Below are 19,668 nucleotides of genomic sequence, written 5' to 3'. Positions count from 1 at the left end.
CATGATAATATCAAATCAATAAGTATAATTATTCGTATGCCATAACATTTTGTCTAAAACTTATGTCTATAGGACCTTTCTGTATAGAAGAGATGTAGCTGCCACTTTGACTCTTAAACTGAATCTATTAACAAATAAAGTGTTGTGATGATGACACATCATGGCGACGAAATTGAGTCCCAACATGCCCAAGGCGTAGTACCCGGCCTCCAATCGCGTGATAGTGGACTCCGCAGACCAGTATGACAGAAGCTCAGTAAAAATTATCGGCTGCATCATCCTGAAAATTATTTTAGCAAAAGTCAATTCAGGAAAGCATTTTCGGAAAAGGAGGGTTAAAGAGGTGGTTTTACACTAACGCCGTATCTCCAGATTGCCATCCTAGTCTCTTGGCGACACTAGCCCCGTACTGGCCTTAATTGATTTGATAAATTTGATTATCAATATTTAACGGCATGACTCAACATTAGTCGGAGTATCTACAATTTGTACCTAATGTGATTGATAAATAGCCGTATTCCACTCTTATCGCTGAAGAGAGTGATAAATGATAAGGATAATTGAATGTAAGTAGTAGTCGATTTGAAAACGAAAACCACTGAGTAATAATCAAAATACACGTTTAATTTTAGTTCAGTCAGAGCCAACTTAAAGCAAACTATAGGTAATTCAGTCAGAATTGAAATTACGTTTTATAATATGCATAACATCTAATAGAACCGCAATGGAATGAAAAAGTTGAGCATCATAAAAATAGGTATATCGAAACTGATGATGTTACCTGGCTGCAGCGTTGATGGAGAGGTAGAAAGCTCCTGGCATGTATTGGAGCCAGTACGCACGCCGTAATGCACTCCATAATGATGGTATATCGAAACTGATGATGTTACCTGGCTGCAGCGTTGATGGAGAGGTAGAAAGCTCCTGGCATGTATTGGAGCCAGTACGCATGCCGTAATGCACTCCATAATGATGGTATATCGAAACTGATGATGTTACCTGGCTGCAGCGTTGATGGAGAGGTAGAAAGATCCTGGCATGTATTGGAGCCAGTACGCACGCCGTAATGCACTCCATAATGATGGTATATCGAAACTGATGATGTTACCTGGCTGCAGCGTTGATGGAGAGGTAGAAAGCTCCTGGCATATATTGGAGCCAGTACGCACGCCGTAATGCACTCCATAATGATGGTATATCGAAACTGATGATGTTACCTGGCTGCAGCGTTGATGGAGAGGTAGAAAGCTCCTGGCATGTATTGGAGCCAGTACGCATGCCGTAATGCACTCCATAATGATGGTTTATCGAAACTGATAATGTTACCTAGCTGCAGCGTTGATGGAGAGGTAGATAGCTCCTGGCATGTATTGGAGCCAGTACGCACGCCGTAATGCACTCCATAATGATGTTATATCGAAACTGATGATGTTACCTGGCTGCAGCGTTGATGGAGAGGTAGAAAGCTCCTGGCATGTGTTGGAGCCAGTACGCATGCCGTAATGCGCTCCATAATGATGGTATATCGAAACTGATGATGTTACCTGGCTGCAGCGTTGATGGAGAGGTAGAAAGATCCTGGCATGTATTGGAGCCAGTACGCACGCCGTAATGCACTCCATAATGATGGTATATCGAAACTGATGATGTTACCTGGCTGCAGCGTTGATGGAGAGGTAGAAAGCTCCTGGCATGTGTTGGAGCCAGTACGCATGCCGTAATGCGCTCCATAATGATGGTATATCGAAACTGATGATGTTACCTGGCTGCAGCGTTGATGGAGAGGTAGAAAGATCCTGGCATGTATTGGAGCCAGTACGCACGCCGTAATGCACTCCATAATGATGGTATATCGAAACTGATGATGTTACCTGGCTGCAGCGTTGATGGAGAGGTAGAAAGCTCCTGGCATATATTGGAGCCAGTACGCACGCCGTAATGCACTCCATAATGATGGTATATCGAAACTGATGATGTTACCTGGCTGCAGCGTTGATGGAGAGGTAGAAAGCTCCTGGCATGTATTGGAGCCAGTACGCATGCCGTAATGCACTCCATAATGATGGTATATCGAAACTGATGATGTTACCTGGCTGCAGCGTTGATGGAGAGGAAGAAAGCTCCTGGCATGTATTGGAGCCAGTACGCACGCCGTAATGCACTCCATAATGATGGTTTTCGGTTTTCTCTTTTAGCTTTTTCGTACTCCTGCATCCAATAACTAAACAAATAACATTGTCCATATATATATAATCATCAGACAGGCACCTTATACAAAAATAGGTATGGAAGAATATGACATATATATATATATATATATATATATATATATATATATATAGGAAAAAACGGAACGCAAATTGGGTGTTTGTTAAATTATTTCATAAAATAGTAGGTAAGTTACCTAGTTACCTGCGGTGACCGTCATGGCATAGGTGCCAATGACTTTGGGTTGTTAAGAATTATACCATTTTATTTTATTAAATTTATAATATAATATAACTTAAGTAATCAGCGGCCTTAGCACGGTAGCATTTTTATCGCCTGTCACCATGCCTGTCACGTTCTAATAAGTATGTAAGTGCGAAAGTGACAGGCATAGTGACAGGTGATAAAAATGCAACCATGCTGACACCGCAGTTCTAGTATTTAATACTCGTACATATGTTTTCAAGATATTATTGCATGTGCCTATGTAAGATTGTGCATGTTACTTAATGTTAAATATTATCATGTTGCTATATGTGAGACCCTATAATTGGCTCTGTATCACTATTTATGTCGTTATTAGCAGTTATAGCTGTTGGTTCTCCTTTAAAAAAATAAATAAATAATAATACATATATACCTACAGAATACCTAAAATTACCTAATGTTGAGATACCTACATAAGCTCTAAATACCCCATATTTTAAATAATTTAAACATATGCATAACTAGTACTTTATTAATAAATTTTCTAATACACAAACACCTCAAATTTATCTACCAATGGTCTGTATACCTATATTACCTATAGTCGAAATTCCTAATTATGAAATACCTAATGGCCATTATACCATTAGGGTCTTTCAATTTCTAATTACTTATTTCAATAGTTATCACGGTGTTCTGCTATAGTCAAAAGATAGGTGCGACGACGAGCGAAGCGAAGAGGAGCGTATTAGGTTGACCGTGTAGCCGTGTAGTGACCAAACAGCGCGCGAAGCTGAGCGAGCGAAAATAGCGTGCCAAAACCGATTTCATGTGTTTTATAATATTAATTTAGAAAAAAGCTTATGTTTAGTTATGTATAATAATCGTTTAGTTAAAACTAGTTTTCACTGAAATAAATTTATGAACCATTCCATAAACATTATCCTATCCACGACACAAGCGAACACTTTTTAAGGTTTCTACTTTTAGGTTCAATGATTATACGACCACAATAACTTTATAAGGATCCTGTTTTATATTAAAATAACAGCTTATGTAACGATTATCGATATATAAATTTTGAATGTGCAGTTACCTTTGTTTGCTTTCAAAATATTTTAAAGGAACCTCATTTTTGAATTAATAAATAGCCGTTTTCTTTTAAAAATATGCGTCATAAATGGTCTCCAATATAATAATCAAGTTGCCAAATAAATATATATGTACCCATTTCTATTTTTTTAAACTTCCCTAATTCGATTAATTAGTTAACCGGTTAAATACGTGCCATTTAAAAACATCGAATTTAAATTCAGTAGGCAAAATAATATGGCACCATTTCGTACACACGGTATGCCACTGCATATGCAAAAGAAAAGAGTTTTGTGTAAATTGTACAAATATTTGCAGGAAATAATTTTAAAACACCAATAAATATATGTATACAGCAGAGTTGCGTTAGTAGCCCACAATTGTCTCGCCGGAAGATCAGCGCTTCAGCGCCACTGAGATATTATTATTTATTACGTTAGTATGTTCAGCGCTGACTTTTTTGGATTAGCATTATGCTGAGGCGGGACCATTTCGTGTTTCTTCTGGACCCAATTTCTTTCTTGTAAGTTCATCATGACATTCATGACTAAATGCAATGATATCTGATTTCTGATTCTGGAGTTTTCGGTGCGGAAATGTTTGACATTAGCCAAAGAGTAGGTATTGACTTAAAAACAGAATGTACTCTAGCAGGTTTCTACCTAATGAATAATTAAATTAACATAATTTTTAAGAAAAAAAAACCGACTTCAATGGGGGATGCCGCTTAAAGTTCACTTATTGTTGATGGTGCACTCTTAGATTCCAGACAATGAAATGAAAAAGACAGCACCTTTTGCCTAATTATGTAGAAAAGGAGGTAAAACCACCCACTTTTCTAGTAGCATTTCGTTTTTGTAAGGGTCGCAGTTCTAACCTAACCTAACCTAACCTAACCTATTTTTCTGATAGCATTTCGTTTCTGTAAGGGTCACAGCTCTAACCTAACCTAACCTACTTTTTTGATAGCAGTTCTGTTCTGTGAGAATCGCAGTTCAAAACCCACCTAACCCACTTTTCTAGTAGCATTTCTGGGTCCGGGTCTGGGTCCGGATCCGAGTCCGGGTCCGTGTCCGGCTGTCCGGGTCCAAGTTTGGGTCAGAGTTCGGTCCGGGTCCGGGTCCGAGTCCGGGTCCAAGTTTGGGTCTGGGTCCATAAGGAAGAGAACAAATCGCCAAATGTGAACTATGTGTCATTGAAGAGTTCCATTCTGATCATCATCAGCAGTTCCACTTCATCAAATGTCACTTTTTTAAATGTAAATGCTGGATTTGTTGATGAAAATACAAAAATCACTATATGTATGCCTTTCACATTTGAGGAGTTCCCTCGGTTCCTCGTGGGTCTCATAATCAGAACCCGAGCTTGACAAAAATGTTTCTTGAAAACCTAACTTGCTTAACAAACATAACGAAGAGGACAAATGCCAAACGTGAACTATGCGTCATTGAAGAGTTCCGTTCTGATCATCATCAGCAGTTCCACTTCATCAAATGTCACTTTTTTAAATGTATGTGCTTGATTTGTTGATGACAATACTAAAATCACTATATGTATGCCTTTAACATTTGAGGAGTTCCCTCGATTCCTCATGGATCCCATTATCAGAATTGCTTTTTGACAAAAACGGAACCAATCTGTATGTATATACTTACAATCCAAATAAGAATTTTCACAAGCGGTCCAGAAATGACGGAGTTATGGAGTAACAAACATAAAAAAAAAAAAAAAAAAAAACAACCGAATTGAGAACCTCCTCCTTTACAATCTTGAAGTCTGTTAAAAAGATTAAATAAAATAAAATATTTTTATATCTTAACAAACTTTGCTACCTACTTTACAACTTTCTTCACCACACCAGCGCTAGGAAAATACTAACTGTAAAACATTACAAATCAAATCCATTTGGATCATTTGAACATTTTTAGGGTTCCGTACCTCAAAAGGAAAAAACGGAACCCTTATAGGATCACTCGTGCGTCTGTCTGTCTGTCCGTCTGTCACAGCCTATTTTCTCCGAAACCACTGGACCAATTAAGTTGAAATTTGGTATACATATGTAAGTTTGTGACCCAGGACATGTAACGTAAACAAATGAATTTTAAACACGGGGCCACTTTTGGGAGGTAAATGCGAAAATTAAAAAAATAAAGATTTTCAAACTTTATCGTGCTACATATCAAATGAAAGAGCTCATTGTGAGAATCTCAAATATATTTTTTATTAAAATTTAGGATAAACAGTTTAGAAGTTATTCAAGTTAATAGGCAAAAAATTACCATTCCCCCCCCCCCTTATCTCCGAAACTACTGGGTCAAAAATTTAAAAAAAAAAATACAAAATAGCTCTTTACTTATAGATCACAGGACAACCTATTAGAAATGTGCAGTCAAGCGTGAGTCGGACTTAGTTACTTAGTTTTTGATCCGACCCCTAAGGGTTTTTTAAAGACATTTTACTCACGTTTCACACAAAAAATACATTGTTTAAATTATGTAATGTACGGAAACGGAACCCTTGGAACGCAAGTCCGACTCGCACTTGGCCGGTTTTTTAATACGTATCATTCAAAATCATCATTTAAAAGGCAATTTTACTCGCCGACATCAGGAATTAACTCAAAATTTGCATCAAACTACTTTGCCACTCTTGTGAATAAAATGCAACTTTCTCTTCCATTTTTGAAAGATAAGGAGGGTTTTTACGAGCTAGTGTGGTGAAAATAAAATTGTATCATTGTGTGTGTGTTATTTATTGGTGTGATGTTTTCTCAGACTAACCTATCTGTTTATCTCGTACTCTTACTCAAATCATTCCCGCACCGAAAACCCCGATGTATGTAAAAAACGGAAATAATGCATTACAGTTGACAAATGGGGTTGGCTACTGTCAAAGGTTTATATAGATGGCGCCATCATAGCTCTCCCCTTTTTCTATGAGATTTGGGCTTTAAAAGGTATCCAGGCGTCGTAGCACGGTACGCTTATCACCATGCCTGTCACGTTCTAACAAGTATGTGAGTGCGAAAGTGACGGACTTAGGACGGAACCATGCTGCGCGGGCTGGGCATAAAATTTCTATAATAAAAACCAAAATTTGGCACAATTCTAGGGATTGACCGATTGACAGGGCAAGCTATGCTGGCGCCATCTGCTTAATATTTCGACCGGCCAACCCCATTAAATCAAGAGGTACACGTACGATATAAAATTTTCATGATATTTATATTATACTCTACGTAAGCTTTTAATATGTACAGCCTATATTAAATATACTTATAATGTATTATGCGTTTTTTTGCAAACGTACACACAGGTGACGTAAACGGTGAGGGAAACGTAAACAGGTGATAAGGAAACGATTTATGATTTTCATGATGTAAGATTAATATGTACAACTTATATTAGGTAAATATTTATATAATTTCTTATGCTTATGCGATTTGTTCAATGTGTACACAACTACACGCAGAAAGGGCTTTAGTAAAGTGTTTTATATGCGACAATGATGGAACCTTACTGTGCCTCTGTTTTCTCAACAGAAACTCATCTTCGACGCTGCGCTGAGGAGTTAGATAAGATTCGCCAAGCACCATGTGATAATACTGATAATTGTGTATAAAAAACGGCAATGTATGAAAATGATCTCGACTTTTCGTTCGCATCTGTCATCCCAAAACATTTTTTGATTTTTTCTCTTCGATTGGAGTTTGTCGATTAACGATGTCTACTACGGTTTTATTACTTTTTAAGGTGCCTTTAACAACTAAAGCGAAATTAACAGCAGAACTAAAACTGCAACAAGCTTGCTTTAACATTACAACAATATTAGTACATTACAATACAAGTGCGAAAAGAAGGAAACTCAACGAGTAGCGAGAAATTAAAACACGACTGAAGGGAGTGTTTTAAATCGGCACGAGTTGTGAATCACCTATTCGCACGTGTATTGTAAAACATTTTACAGAACATATGGCCCTTTAAATATTCGAAATAGGCACTTTAAGTGCTAATACAAAGTAGCACTATATGTAGGTACTGTAAAAAGTTTCTTTGCCTAGATATAAATTATGTGATGTCCCTGCAGTTACGACTACAGACGTGTGTGATATAAAATATACAATTCGCAAAAGAGCTCATTACCTTTCCAATATTTGGCCCTGTCGAATTGAATCATACTGTTTGTTAGGTATAATAAGATCTTCTTCTTCGACATCCCTTCTATTTCCTTTCACGAGTACCGGACAAACCCAGCATATAAAGAAACGCGATATTATGTTAGGATCACTTCTTTTCTTTTCTGCTCCATCTTTAGGGACTTTACTCAAGTTGTCCATGTCTATACAGGTACATTAATATTTATAATTTAATTACACTTTAACACTGTATTTTATTTTATAAGTATAATTTATTTTATACAAGACATACTAATTAAAAAGCTGATACGAGTCTACTAATCTATTAAACGATATGAACCATATATCGTTTATTAATTAGATTACTTATCGCCGTGACGCAGTGGTTATCGGTCGTTGGATAGTACTACTTCCACGCCCGCTGGCAAATTCAGAGATCCTGACATCCAACTTCTTTGTCGTTAAAAATATATTTAGGTTATTTTAACCTGCAAAAAGGGCTCAACTTCGGAAAGAGAGATAATAAGGTATAACTCATATTACAACTTACAACTTCATTCATTATAGGTTATCATTATCAAACACCCCAAAGCTCAGCACCAGGTGAGCGCCGCCGGAACTCGTCGACTCGGCGTTACCACGACGGCAGCGACTTAACACCTCGGTGATGTAGGCTATAGTTGAGTGGCATTGCGCTTACGAGTACAGCTGCGTGACAGCGCCTGTCCAGCGTCTGTGGGGCGGCGCTGCCTATAGTTCGTTTTTTGCATTAGAAAGATGGTAAGCGATCTTGACGTGTCTTTGTAGTAAAATTATAATTTTTTTGTTTATTTAACCAACTTATATTTACAGCAGATTGCCAAACATGAAAGTTATAGGTCACAGTACAAAAATAATATTATTAATAACATATTTATAAATACCATTTTGTTAAATTATTTGATAAACACATTAAAATTTTATAGGTAGGTGTCAATTTAAATTTTAATATACATTAATTTTGGTACACATTTTGACGTAGGTAACATACACAACAAGTTATCTAATGCTGTATTGTGGTAGGAGTGTTAATTGACTCCAAATAGCGAGTGGCTGTGGCCAGAAATCTCAACTCCGACTGCGAGAACAAGTCCAGGATTGGGTCAAAGAGCAGTATATTGTTGATGTGGTTTATTTTGGTAGATTTAATTTGGCGTGAGGGACCAGGAATAGCGGCCGTCGGCGTGGACGGAGGGAACCTCTTATGAGTAGTGGTACTTTAAACGATATAAATTGCAATAAGTAAGGATTAGACAATGTGCCTCGTATCAGTTTAAAGAAATATTTTACCATAGCAAGTCGTCTACGCGTTTCAAGGCTTTGGTAAGATACCATTCCTAGTACAAACAGTGTTGGGCACAAGTACGGATAGAAGCCATGTATTTTATAGTAGACGTAACGGACAAATGATTTTTGAACTCTTTCAATTAAGGTTACATGATTTTGATAATGCGGATTCCATATGATGCAGTTACTCTTAAGCAAACTACGGACATAGGCGTTGTAAAGCAACGAAATAACATGGTGCCTTTTAAAAAGTTTGTCCTGCTTAAAAACGAACCCAAGAGACTTACGCGCCTTGTTACAGATTTGCACTATGTTTTGATCGAATTTTAGTTGGGTATCGAAGCACGTGCCGAGGTCTCGCATAGTCTGTACATTTTGGAGGACCTCGCCATTCAGTGTGTATGACCGAGAGGCCGGTAGGGTTGTCTTCAAATATGACATGCTTGCACATTTAGCGGTATTTAGGTGTAGACTATTATTTAAACCCCACCGATGAACGGCATTTATGTCAGACTGGAGTTTACTAGCATCAGACGTATCCTGGATTGATTTAGCCAGTTTGACATCATCCGCAAACATCAGTACGGTAGAATGCTTAAAAATTTCGGGCAAGTTATTGATTATGATTAAAAATATGAGGGGACCAAGGCTGCTACCCTGACCTATACCTGACGTCACTGGATACGCCGTAGAATGGGCTTTATTGTAAATTACATATAGAGTACGGCCAGAAAAATAGCAAAAAATTCTATCAACATTCTCGAGAAACCTGCTTTCGCCATTTTTCGCAATAGGTTATCACAGTTTATCCGGTCAAATGCCATGCGGCAAATGAAAGTTAAATTAATTTGCTTTCTTAAGGTAAATTACATCAATTTGCTTTCTTTCCTCCATATTGTGAGCTATCAATGTAACGAGATTTAGTAAATAGGATGATGTGGATCTGTTGGGTAAGAATCCATGCTGAGCATCCGTGAACCAATCACGCATTTGCTGATATATTCTTTTGTACAAAACAGATTCAAACACTTTACCAAAAGCAGACAGAACAGCTATTGGCCTATAGTTTTTTATATCATCCTTAGGGCCACTTTTATGAATTGGCAGACCTTTAGATTTTTTCCAAAGTGCAGGATAGGTATTGGTTTTAATGGATAAATTAAAAATGTATGACAGTGGTCTAATAAAAACTTCACAACAGTCGCGTACTAAAAATTGAGGAATATAGTCGGGACCCTGAGTGGTCTTGGAAGATAATCGTTTTATAGCACTACGTATATCGGTATCAGATATGTGTTCTATGGTTATGTGTTGTGGTGATGTTGTCCAGTGTCGCTGGGCATCCAACATGTCTAGTCTTGGCCCGGTCGGTAAGAACACGTCACTAAAGTAATTGGAAAATTCTTCTGCTTCTTCGGAGGAAGACAAATTGCCAAATGTCGATTGTTTATTATTTGCTCTGTTATTTTTTATATAGAACCAAAAAGTGGTAACGTCACGTTTAATATTTGGTTGAATGCATTTATTATGTTTTTCAAAATCCCGATCTGAAGATTTTTTACCTGACGTCTATAATAGGTGAAAAAAGCGTAGCACAACTGGTCATTGGTTTCCTTATCACTTCTGAAAAATAAGTTTCAGCAAATATGTTACAATTATATACGATACTTTACATTACTTTGCTTTCATCAGTAATATAAACCATTTTATAAATTTTTCAGTATTTTTAATAAAAAGACAAGTCAAGATTGTTTACCTTTTTTCTAATGCTACAAAAACGAACTATAGGGTAGGGTTGCCATGCGTCCACCCCGGACCCGGACATGTCGCCGTTTTAAAAAGAAAATTGTCCGGGTGTGGCATAGAACATGTCATTCCAGGGTTTTTTTAAGGACTTCGAATTGGCGCACTTCGATTTCCGCGGTTGTAAGCCCTGTTCCCCTTGCGAGTGCCGATGGTAATTTTTTTTAGCGGGAACACGGGGATACCGGATTAATCAAATGGGTTAATGCTTACATAAAGACTTTAAAAGTCAATGGGTTTGAACGGGACGGGCATAGGGTTTGCTAATTTAAGCTTTGCACCAAACCCATGCACCATTTATAGCGGAACTGCCCCTGGGTTAAAATCAAAGAGTTATTAATTGTAGAACAGTTGTAGTCTAAGAGACTGTGAGTTTGACAGCCGACTAGATGGCGCTATAGTTTTTAATTTGTTGAAGGCCTCTCTCACTCTCGCTGAGCGTAAGCAGAGCTAAGAGCTCAGGACCGCAGATATCATGTTTTTATATTAATGAAAAAAAAAGTAATCGATGAGTTCCCTCAAAAATAGAATAGCGCATTTTAGAACCAATTTTCGTATTTTTAGCTAATTGTGAATAAATTTTTATAAAATTTTAAAGTGCGTTTTGGACCTATGTTCTTGAAAAAATCAGGATTCGAGTATTTAGATGCTATGCTAATAAAAAATTTGTAAACCCTATTGTGATCTAAAAAAGCTGTACGAAATAAAACTATGAAAACGGATTATATCGCGTATATTGAATTTATAATACATCCCGACGTTTCGAACTCTTTACAGCGTTCGTGGTCAACGGGTGACTGAGGAAAAATTACAAAATGCAAAAATACCCACATACTAAAATAATGAACAATCATAGACTACAAACTTTAAGGCTGGTTGTACATGCAAAATCGGTTCATTCAATATACGCGATATAATCCGTTTTCATAGTTTTATTTCATGAGTAACTATCGCGGTAACCGAAGACAATAAAGCTGTACGACTTTACAGCAACTTAAATGACATGTTTTGACAAACAGAGTTACCTCATGGGATAGCATCATTAAATGTATGGAAGGTACCTTGATTAAATGTAGAAAATTTTACTGTTGTCAGAGTTGAGGCATGTTGTCAGCTATTAATAACTCTTTGGTTAGAGAAGTCTCGTGGTTAAATAATTAGACGGTCTGTATATTATAATTTTACTTGTTACTAAATATATAACATGTCTTTATTTAATAACAGATTTTAAGAATGGATTGGACAAACTGATTTTAACGAATCACATGTACACTCAGCCTTAACCAGCTTACTTCCAATATTTTCCACAAGCATTTTGACGTGACATATAGGAACCATTGCGCAATCACAATCTGTCGATAAGGACCCCAACCTTTGCGATTCATGGTCAGCTATTAGTGCAGTATCACTATTGCTAAAACACATTGGAACATGTTTGCATAACTCATGTGCATTTCGTTTGAGGATGCCATGGTGTATTGATTTAGGAGGCATAGAATTAAATTGAAGCGAGGATTCATCTGTTAAAGTGTTAGAAGAATCATGAGTTATATCGAACCTTTGATTAGATTGTTTTAAGTAAATATGGTCTTCTTTGCTGGCGTTTACCCCAGACTCGCATACTTTTGTTTTGCTTTCATACACCAATTCTGCTTTGTAATAATCGTTAACTACGTGTACTTTTTGTTTATATCGACCGAAATAAATATTTCCCTCGACATTGGATTCGCGTCGATTTAGATTATTCATTATATTTTTTTCCGTTACGTTAACATCCTCTGAATGATCTTCTATGGAATTTACATTTTTCGGTATTTTATTCGGTATGCTCTTTAGTATGTAAGAAACATTTTCGACTACACTTTGTTTTTGTGTAAATGTTTTAAATATGTCATTTGTTCTTAACCACTCAGTGTTCGAGGGAACTGTTGACTTTGTGCAAACACAACCTAAGTCACGATCGCAGCAACAATTTATTGTACAACCAATATTTGCCAAAAATGGTTCGTCAAATTTGTCGTCTTCGTTTACGACGTGGATCAGTTTTTTTTCATCCAGAAATTGGTCGTCGATTAAGTTATTTTTCTTTGAACCATTTTCATTAATATTGTTACCTGGTGACATTTCTATAGGCAATACTGTGATGTCTCTTTTTTGAAAAGGTGTAGTGTCTTTAGTAAGCTCATTGTTTGGCATATCAGGATGAAGATTTGACTTGATCTCGGCTTTCTTGGTGGAACTATCGTTGTCTCGTTGGTTGGTGATAGGTTTAACATCATCACGTTCACTATTAATGTAATTATCTACAACAAGCTTAGTTTTCATTACGTCTAATGTTTGTACTCCAGAGTACTTATTATATATTTTTAAAGCATCGCATGACTTGGTTTCAACTGAATGTTGAAGCAAAACTTGTGCTGATTTATTGTGCGGCAGTGAACCACCGTTATTGTAATTAACAAATTTAGATTCAACTATTGGCATGTTATTTTTTTCAATGGCATTCGTTATTATCATATTATTGTGATTATTTAAATCACTAATACTACATTGAGGTTCATGCGTCATATGCGATTCCCGTTTACTGATGGTGCCTAATGTCGTATCATTGCATTTGCATATATTTTTAAGTCGTTGTAAATCATTTTCAATTAAGCAACTTATTTGACTTAAAACACGCGTCACCAAATTCTCATCTCGACTATATTCGACCGAACTACAGGTACATTTTACATGTTCAATTTTAGTTTTCAAATACTCATGTAATAAACTATATGCTCTGTTCCAGCTTCCATTGCTGGATTGGTTATTTCCACCACAATTACAGGTAACTTTATTTGCATTTTCCAGAATAAGTTTTTTAATCTTGACTATAGTATCACCCAAAACACTTTTTTCGTCCGCGTTTGGTATGCAAGAGGATTTACAGGCTGAACGCCTAAATTCATCTAATTTACCTTTTAAATGATCTTCCAACAATTGAAAAGCATTTACTTCCAAATCATTTTTATTGTCTGCCTTGGTTATCGGACAACATACGCAAGGTTCATCAGGACTTAAGACGTCATTGCTATTATTTTGAACATCTACAGACTTATCTTTATTCAAATTCCCAACCTTAGTCCGCGGATAGACACATTCATTGTGAACATGTAACACATTCAGTGCTTTAATTCGATTAATTGCATATCTTGTTTTACGTACATCTCTATTTGTATTCAACTTGACTAACTTATCGTCAGATTTGTTATGACTGTTTCCTCGTTTATCCTCAAACAAATTGCCTCGATGATTTCTTTTATAACTTTTTTGGTTCCTAGATTTTTTTGCATCCCGCTTCAATAATAGATTTGCTTTTGCGTTGTTAAGTGTAACGCCTAAAAACTGGATGTAATTTTGGCAGCGAGTGTTTGTATTACTAGCAGGAAACTTTGCAACATCGCCAATTTCTTTGATGACATGTTGATTCTTTAATGTACTTAAATTATAACTGTTTTTTTGTTCAAAATCCAAAATATGATTATCGTTTTTAATCAACGAACGTTTGCGCATTGCATTTGCAAGTGTTGCTCCCAAACATTGAATACATTTTTCACCATCTTGACACCGTACTGCAGAACATTCGGAAATATTCGTCACAGGTAACTTTAATTCCGCAATATTGTTTTTGTTGATAGACACATCGATTCCATTGTAATTATCGAGGTTTATTTTGCTTATTATTGGAAAGGAGTTTTCAAACGATTTTTTTTGTATCTCCGCTTTAACAGGTACAGATTTAACAGAAGACATGATGGGTAATGGACGTTTAGTGTTTGATTTGATAATTTTTACATTATCATCGCAATGGTACAAAGCATCGTTTAAATTTATAGCCATCAATAATTTTGACTGCTTTATCTGCATCTGGCTAGATACAATGGCTTTAGGACACTTATCTTCTTCATCAAGAGTTTTCTTACTGTCTTTTAGTGATTTAATATTCTTGTCGTGTTGTTGTGTTTCTGCACATTTTTCAAAAGTGGTTTTACTTTTTTTACATTCAGTTTGATCTGTTTTGTTATGTATTTCTTGTAGAATATTTACAATACTTGAATGAGTAATTTTAAACAAAGAATCTGTATTGATAATTTCTCGGATATTACAATCTCGTGATTCAAGTAAATTATCTTTCCACTTTGTTAAAACACTAACAAGTCTGTCGATAGACGTATTTGATGGTGTTTGGTGTAAGCAAGCGCATGTTTTCGTAAACAAAGAGAAACTAGTCTTGTCACTCTCTTGAAAACTATTCTGCCTAAAATCCACTATGGGTTGCTGTCTTAAATTTGAAACACTATTAGAACTGTGACACAATTCCGAATTGATATTAAAGTTCTTATCAGGCTTATTAGAAGTAGATTCTTTTTTATTGTCGCATAAGCACATGTTTACTGCATATTGTTGGGGCTCTCTAAACAATTTGTTGGGACTGTTTCCGCCTACTTTATGTGGATTAGCTTTGTTCGTACATGATTTAAGTTTTCTCGCAGTATTGTTTAGGACTCTTCGAGTTGTAGCAGGTTTACAATCATTGGCTTTATTTGTCAATATCGATTCAGGCCTTCGATTATTAACATATTTTCTTCCTATTTTGTCTGTTGGATACAAGTATTTTGGCAGAGTCGTCACAGTCCCATTCGCGTCCTGAAAAAACATTATTGCAAGAATTCATAAAATTAAGTAATAGTGTAAAGCCTGACCTCAATGATCACTGTCAAGAGGGCCCTGTTATTTTCATGTATAGGGTGACAGTTCAGTATATTATGAAAATATTAGTTCCATTGAAATTCCGCAACATGGCGCGTGATCGTATATTTCTGGTCAGGTTTTACCTACGGTATGATTCGGTCAAGTTATGTTCCGTGTCAATGTATGGGGATGAGACACTAATTATTACCATTATAAAACTATGCAACCCCCGTTTTAGTATGAAATATGTTTTGTTAGATGTCATTTCCGATATTTTTATTTTCTTGTATAAAAACTTCCGAACGTGATTTGTTCCCACCCGTTTTTAAAACGGGACCTTATTACTAAGACTCCGCTGTCTGTCTGTCTGTCTGTACGTCTGTCCGTCCGCCGTCTGTCACCAGGCTGCATCTCATGAAATGCTGTATCTCTAGACAATTGAAAATTTCACAGATGATGTATTTCTGTTGCCGCTATAACAACAAATACTAAAAACAGACTAAAATAGATATTTAAGTGGGGCTCCATACACTAAACGTGTTTTTTTTTTTCGTTTTTTGCGTAATGGTACGGAACCCTTCGTGCGCGTGTCCTACTCGCACTTGGCTGGTTTTTAGAACCCTCATAACTTGGGTTTATACCAGATAAACAAAATTCTCGGGATATGATGTCAATAGTGGACTTATTAAGCATACAATTTTTCAATTGCATAGCTCTTATACTTTTTGACAAAATACCGGGACAACGCGAGGAAGATGATGATGGCTCTTATACTTTAGATTTTATTCATATCTAAAAAACCCTGATTTCGTCACTGACTCACTCACTTACTGATGATCATCAAAACTCTTAAGGTACTTCCAGAAGTCCTAGAAAGCCCAAATTTGGTATTAGTACACAAACAACAAAAACATTCGAAAACTTGAAATTTTTAGCCCCTCACGGGGTGATAAGGGGGGTGCAATTTTATATAGGGAATCAATCACAGCTAAACCGATTTAGTTGAAATTTGGTATGTAGACAGTTTTTGTTATGAGGAAGGATATAGAATAGTTTTCAACCCCAAAATCAACCAAGCCAAGACGAAAGCATAAGGCTCGCACTGTCAAAAAGGCATCAGGTCTCCTGTAGAGCCAAGCTTCTAACTTTACAAGCCCTAACTTCATAAACTCTACACCTTAGTCAAAATATGTGGCTTGAGCCGCAACTTGGCATTAGTGCGTAGTTTAGATTAATGTGATACCTAGCTCGTCCCTTTCAAAAAATGGCACCATTTTTTTATTCGTAAAGGTCTATAATTTCACACGGTTTTGTGTGTCTTACGCAATGAGACCAAGGGAACAATGCCGTCCTCGAAACGCCGAAGGTAAATTTAAAACTTAATTATCCGCGATTATGTCCCGTTTTATATTTAATAATGTGTAAAAAACGTGAAAGAAGTTTAAATCAGTGTAGGTAACTCAAAATTTGCATCAACGGCACTCTTAGAGGATGCAACTTTACTCATTGTTTTCAAAACAAGCAGAGAGCCTTTCCGAGCAGGTGCGATGATAAAACAAGCAGAGAGCCTTTCCGAGCAGGTGCGATGATAAAACAAGCTGAGAGCCTTTCTGAACAGGTGTGATGATTAAATCTTAGGTACATATATAATAAATTAAACACCACTTACTTTTTTCGAAGACCTATTTTGCTTAATTTGAGGTATAGGATTATTTCTACGCTGAACTTGGCTAGAAGCAACAATCACTCCATTCTTCATCTTGTTCATATGACAATCTGGATAAGGTTGAACCAGGCAACGATATAGGGCTATGGACCAAAAATATCATGATACTATTAGTCCGAATTTTCAGTTTAAAATTTTAAGATTAGAAAAAAGTGAGGCAATAACCTGATGAATACTGTGCTGTGTCGTTGAGGTCACATTCGCATGGAGGACGACTATCTTGTAGTTCTTGTTGGGCTTGCTTGGCCAATTCTTTCGCTCTCTCTCGGAACATCTTTTCGGCTAGCTGATTAGCCAGCTTCTGCGTCTTCATCTCGAGCTCATGTTCTTGCCACCGTAAGCTGTGCCTGGAGTCTCGTGAAACTTGCGGTTTCATATCAACGCAACATTCACCCACCCACTGCAATTCAATACCATCATGTTAGGATTTATAATAAGATTTATGGAACTAGGCTACGACACCGGAGTTGGTAAAAAATTACTCGTGATATACCGCTTAAACATCAAACATTTATTCAGCAAATAGGCCACAGGGGCACTGTTACATGTCAATTTTTACAAGCAATAAACTTAACCAAAAATTACAATAATTTTTAAGAAAAAAACCGACTTCAATGGGGGATGCCGTTGAAAGGTTACTTATTGTTGATGGTGCACTTAGATTCCAGACAATGAAATGAAAAAGACATCATCTTTTGCCTACGTATGCAGAAAAGGAGGTAAAACCACCCAGTTTTCTGAAAGCATTTCGTTTCTGTAAAGGTCGCAGTTCTAACCTAACCTAACCCAAGTTCTGATAGCATTTCGTTTCTGTAAGGGTCACAGTTCTAACCTAACCTAATCCACATTTCTGATAGCAGTTTGGTTCTGTGAGGATCGCAGTTCAAAGCCACCCACCCACCTAACCCACTTTTCTAGTAGCATTTCCGAGTCCGGGTCTGGGTTCAGGTTCAGGTTCTAGACCATATGGTCTTGAACCCGAACTCGGATCTGGATAGGTCCATGTCCGGCTGTCCGGGTCCGAGTCGGGGTCCGGGTTCAAGTCCGGGTCGGAGTTCGGTCCGGGTCCGGGACCGAGTTGGGGTCCATGTCCAGACCCAGGTCCGAGACCGGGTCCAAGTTTGGGTCTGGGTCCATAACCAAGAGAATAAATCGCCAAACGTGAACTATGTATCGTTAAAGATTTCCATTCTGATCATCATAAGCAGTTCCACTTCATCAAATCACTTTTGTCACAATGTCACACACTTTTGTCACAATGTAAATGCTGGATTTGTAGATGAAAATACAAAAATCACTATATGTATGCCTTTGACATTTGAGGAGTTCCCTCGGTTCCTCATGGAACCCATCATCAGAACTCGAGCTTGTCAAAAATGACAAAAAACCTAACTTTCTTAACAAACATAACGAAGAGGACAAATCGCCAAACGTGAACTATGCGTCATTGAAGAGCTCCGTTCTGATCATCATTAGCAGTTCCACTTCATCAAATGTCACTTTTTTAAATGTAAATGCTTACTTTGTTGATGAAAATACTAAAATCACTATAAATTTGTATGCCTTAAACATTTGAGGAGTTCCCTCGATTCCTCATGGATCCCATCATCAGAACTGCGTTTTGACAAAAACGGGACCAATCTGTATGTATATACTTAAAAACAAAAAAATAATATTCAAAATCGGTCCAGAAATGACGGAGTTATGGTGTTAATAAAAAAAAAACAAAAAAAACAACCGAATTGAGAACCTCCTTCTTTTGAAGTCGGTTAAAAAACAATTACAAATATGGAATCAATAAAATATTAGATACTTTGTCAGAGGTGTATCCAGTCTAAATGTCAAATTACACAAAAAAAAACTAATAAAAAATATACAAACAAAAACTTTATTAACGAACTAAATTACTTATGAGTGCTAAATTACTACCTGTGCGTGGCTCCTTTCAATGACTGTTGCAATAGCGATGTCAAGTTCACCGAGCAAAAGTCGGGAAAAATAAGCACGAACGTTTTGCTTGACATCAGTAGTTTGGTCCCAATTATGCTTGTCTTCGAGACACTTCAAGAGGTGACAAGGCATCTGTGAGCCGATGGTCTCCATTTCCGATTTTAGGCCGTTAAACAAATCCTTAAGGAGTGACGAGAGAAGCCGACTTCGTATTGACGTACACGAACAGGATCCCTAAGAGAATGCAACATTATAGTTAATTACGATACAAGTGCGGAAAAGAGGAAATTCGAAACAAGTGGCGATAAATTAAAACACGACCGCAGGTAGTGTTTTAAATCGACACGAGTTGCGAATTACCTATTCGCACGTGTATCGTCCCAGGTAGCAAAATGACGTAAAATGACGTCAGCGACGTCATAATGACGGCATTATTACGTCATTACGACGTCGCTGTCGTCATTTGACGTCATTTTGCTACCTGGGGTAC

General features: G+C 37.0%; 1 protein-coding gene across 1 annotated transcript in view; it reads right to left on the bottom strand.

The window, feature by feature from the left end:
• Positions 1-19,668, bottom strand: part of LOC134753777 (uncharacterized) — a 65,227-nt gene that overhangs the window by 26,101 nt on the left and 19,458 nt on the right. Inside the window, exons 10-17 of the mRNA XM_063689716.1 lie at positions 19,158-19,412; positions 17,394-17,628; positions 17,172-17,311; positions 15,283-15,457; positions 12,886-14,823; positions 7,650-7,851; positions 2,090-2,221; positions 76-280 (exon numbers count right to left, since the gene is read on the bottom strand). Of these exons, the coding sequence (XP_063545786.1) occupies positions 76-280; positions 2,090-2,221; positions 7,650-7,851; positions 12,886-14,823; positions 15,283-15,457; positions 17,172-17,311; positions 17,394-17,628; positions 19,158-19,412 (3,282 nt within the window). The remainder of the gene's footprint in view (positions 1-75; positions 281-2,089; positions 2,222-7,649; positions 7,852-12,885; positions 14,824-15,282; positions 15,458-17,171; positions 17,312-17,393; positions 17,629-19,157; positions 19,413-19,668) is intronic.

Source organism: Cydia strobilella, chromosome Z (assembly GCF_947568885.1).
Source record: "Cydia strobilella chromosome Z, ilCydStro3.1, whole genome shotgun sequence".
In the NCBI taxonomy this organism is placed as follows: Eukaryota; Metazoa; Arthropoda; class Insecta; order Lepidoptera; family Tortricidae; genus Cydia; species Cydia strobilella.
Note: the sequence above shows the minus strand (reverse complement) of the source record. Positions and strands in the feature narration are given on the sequence as shown.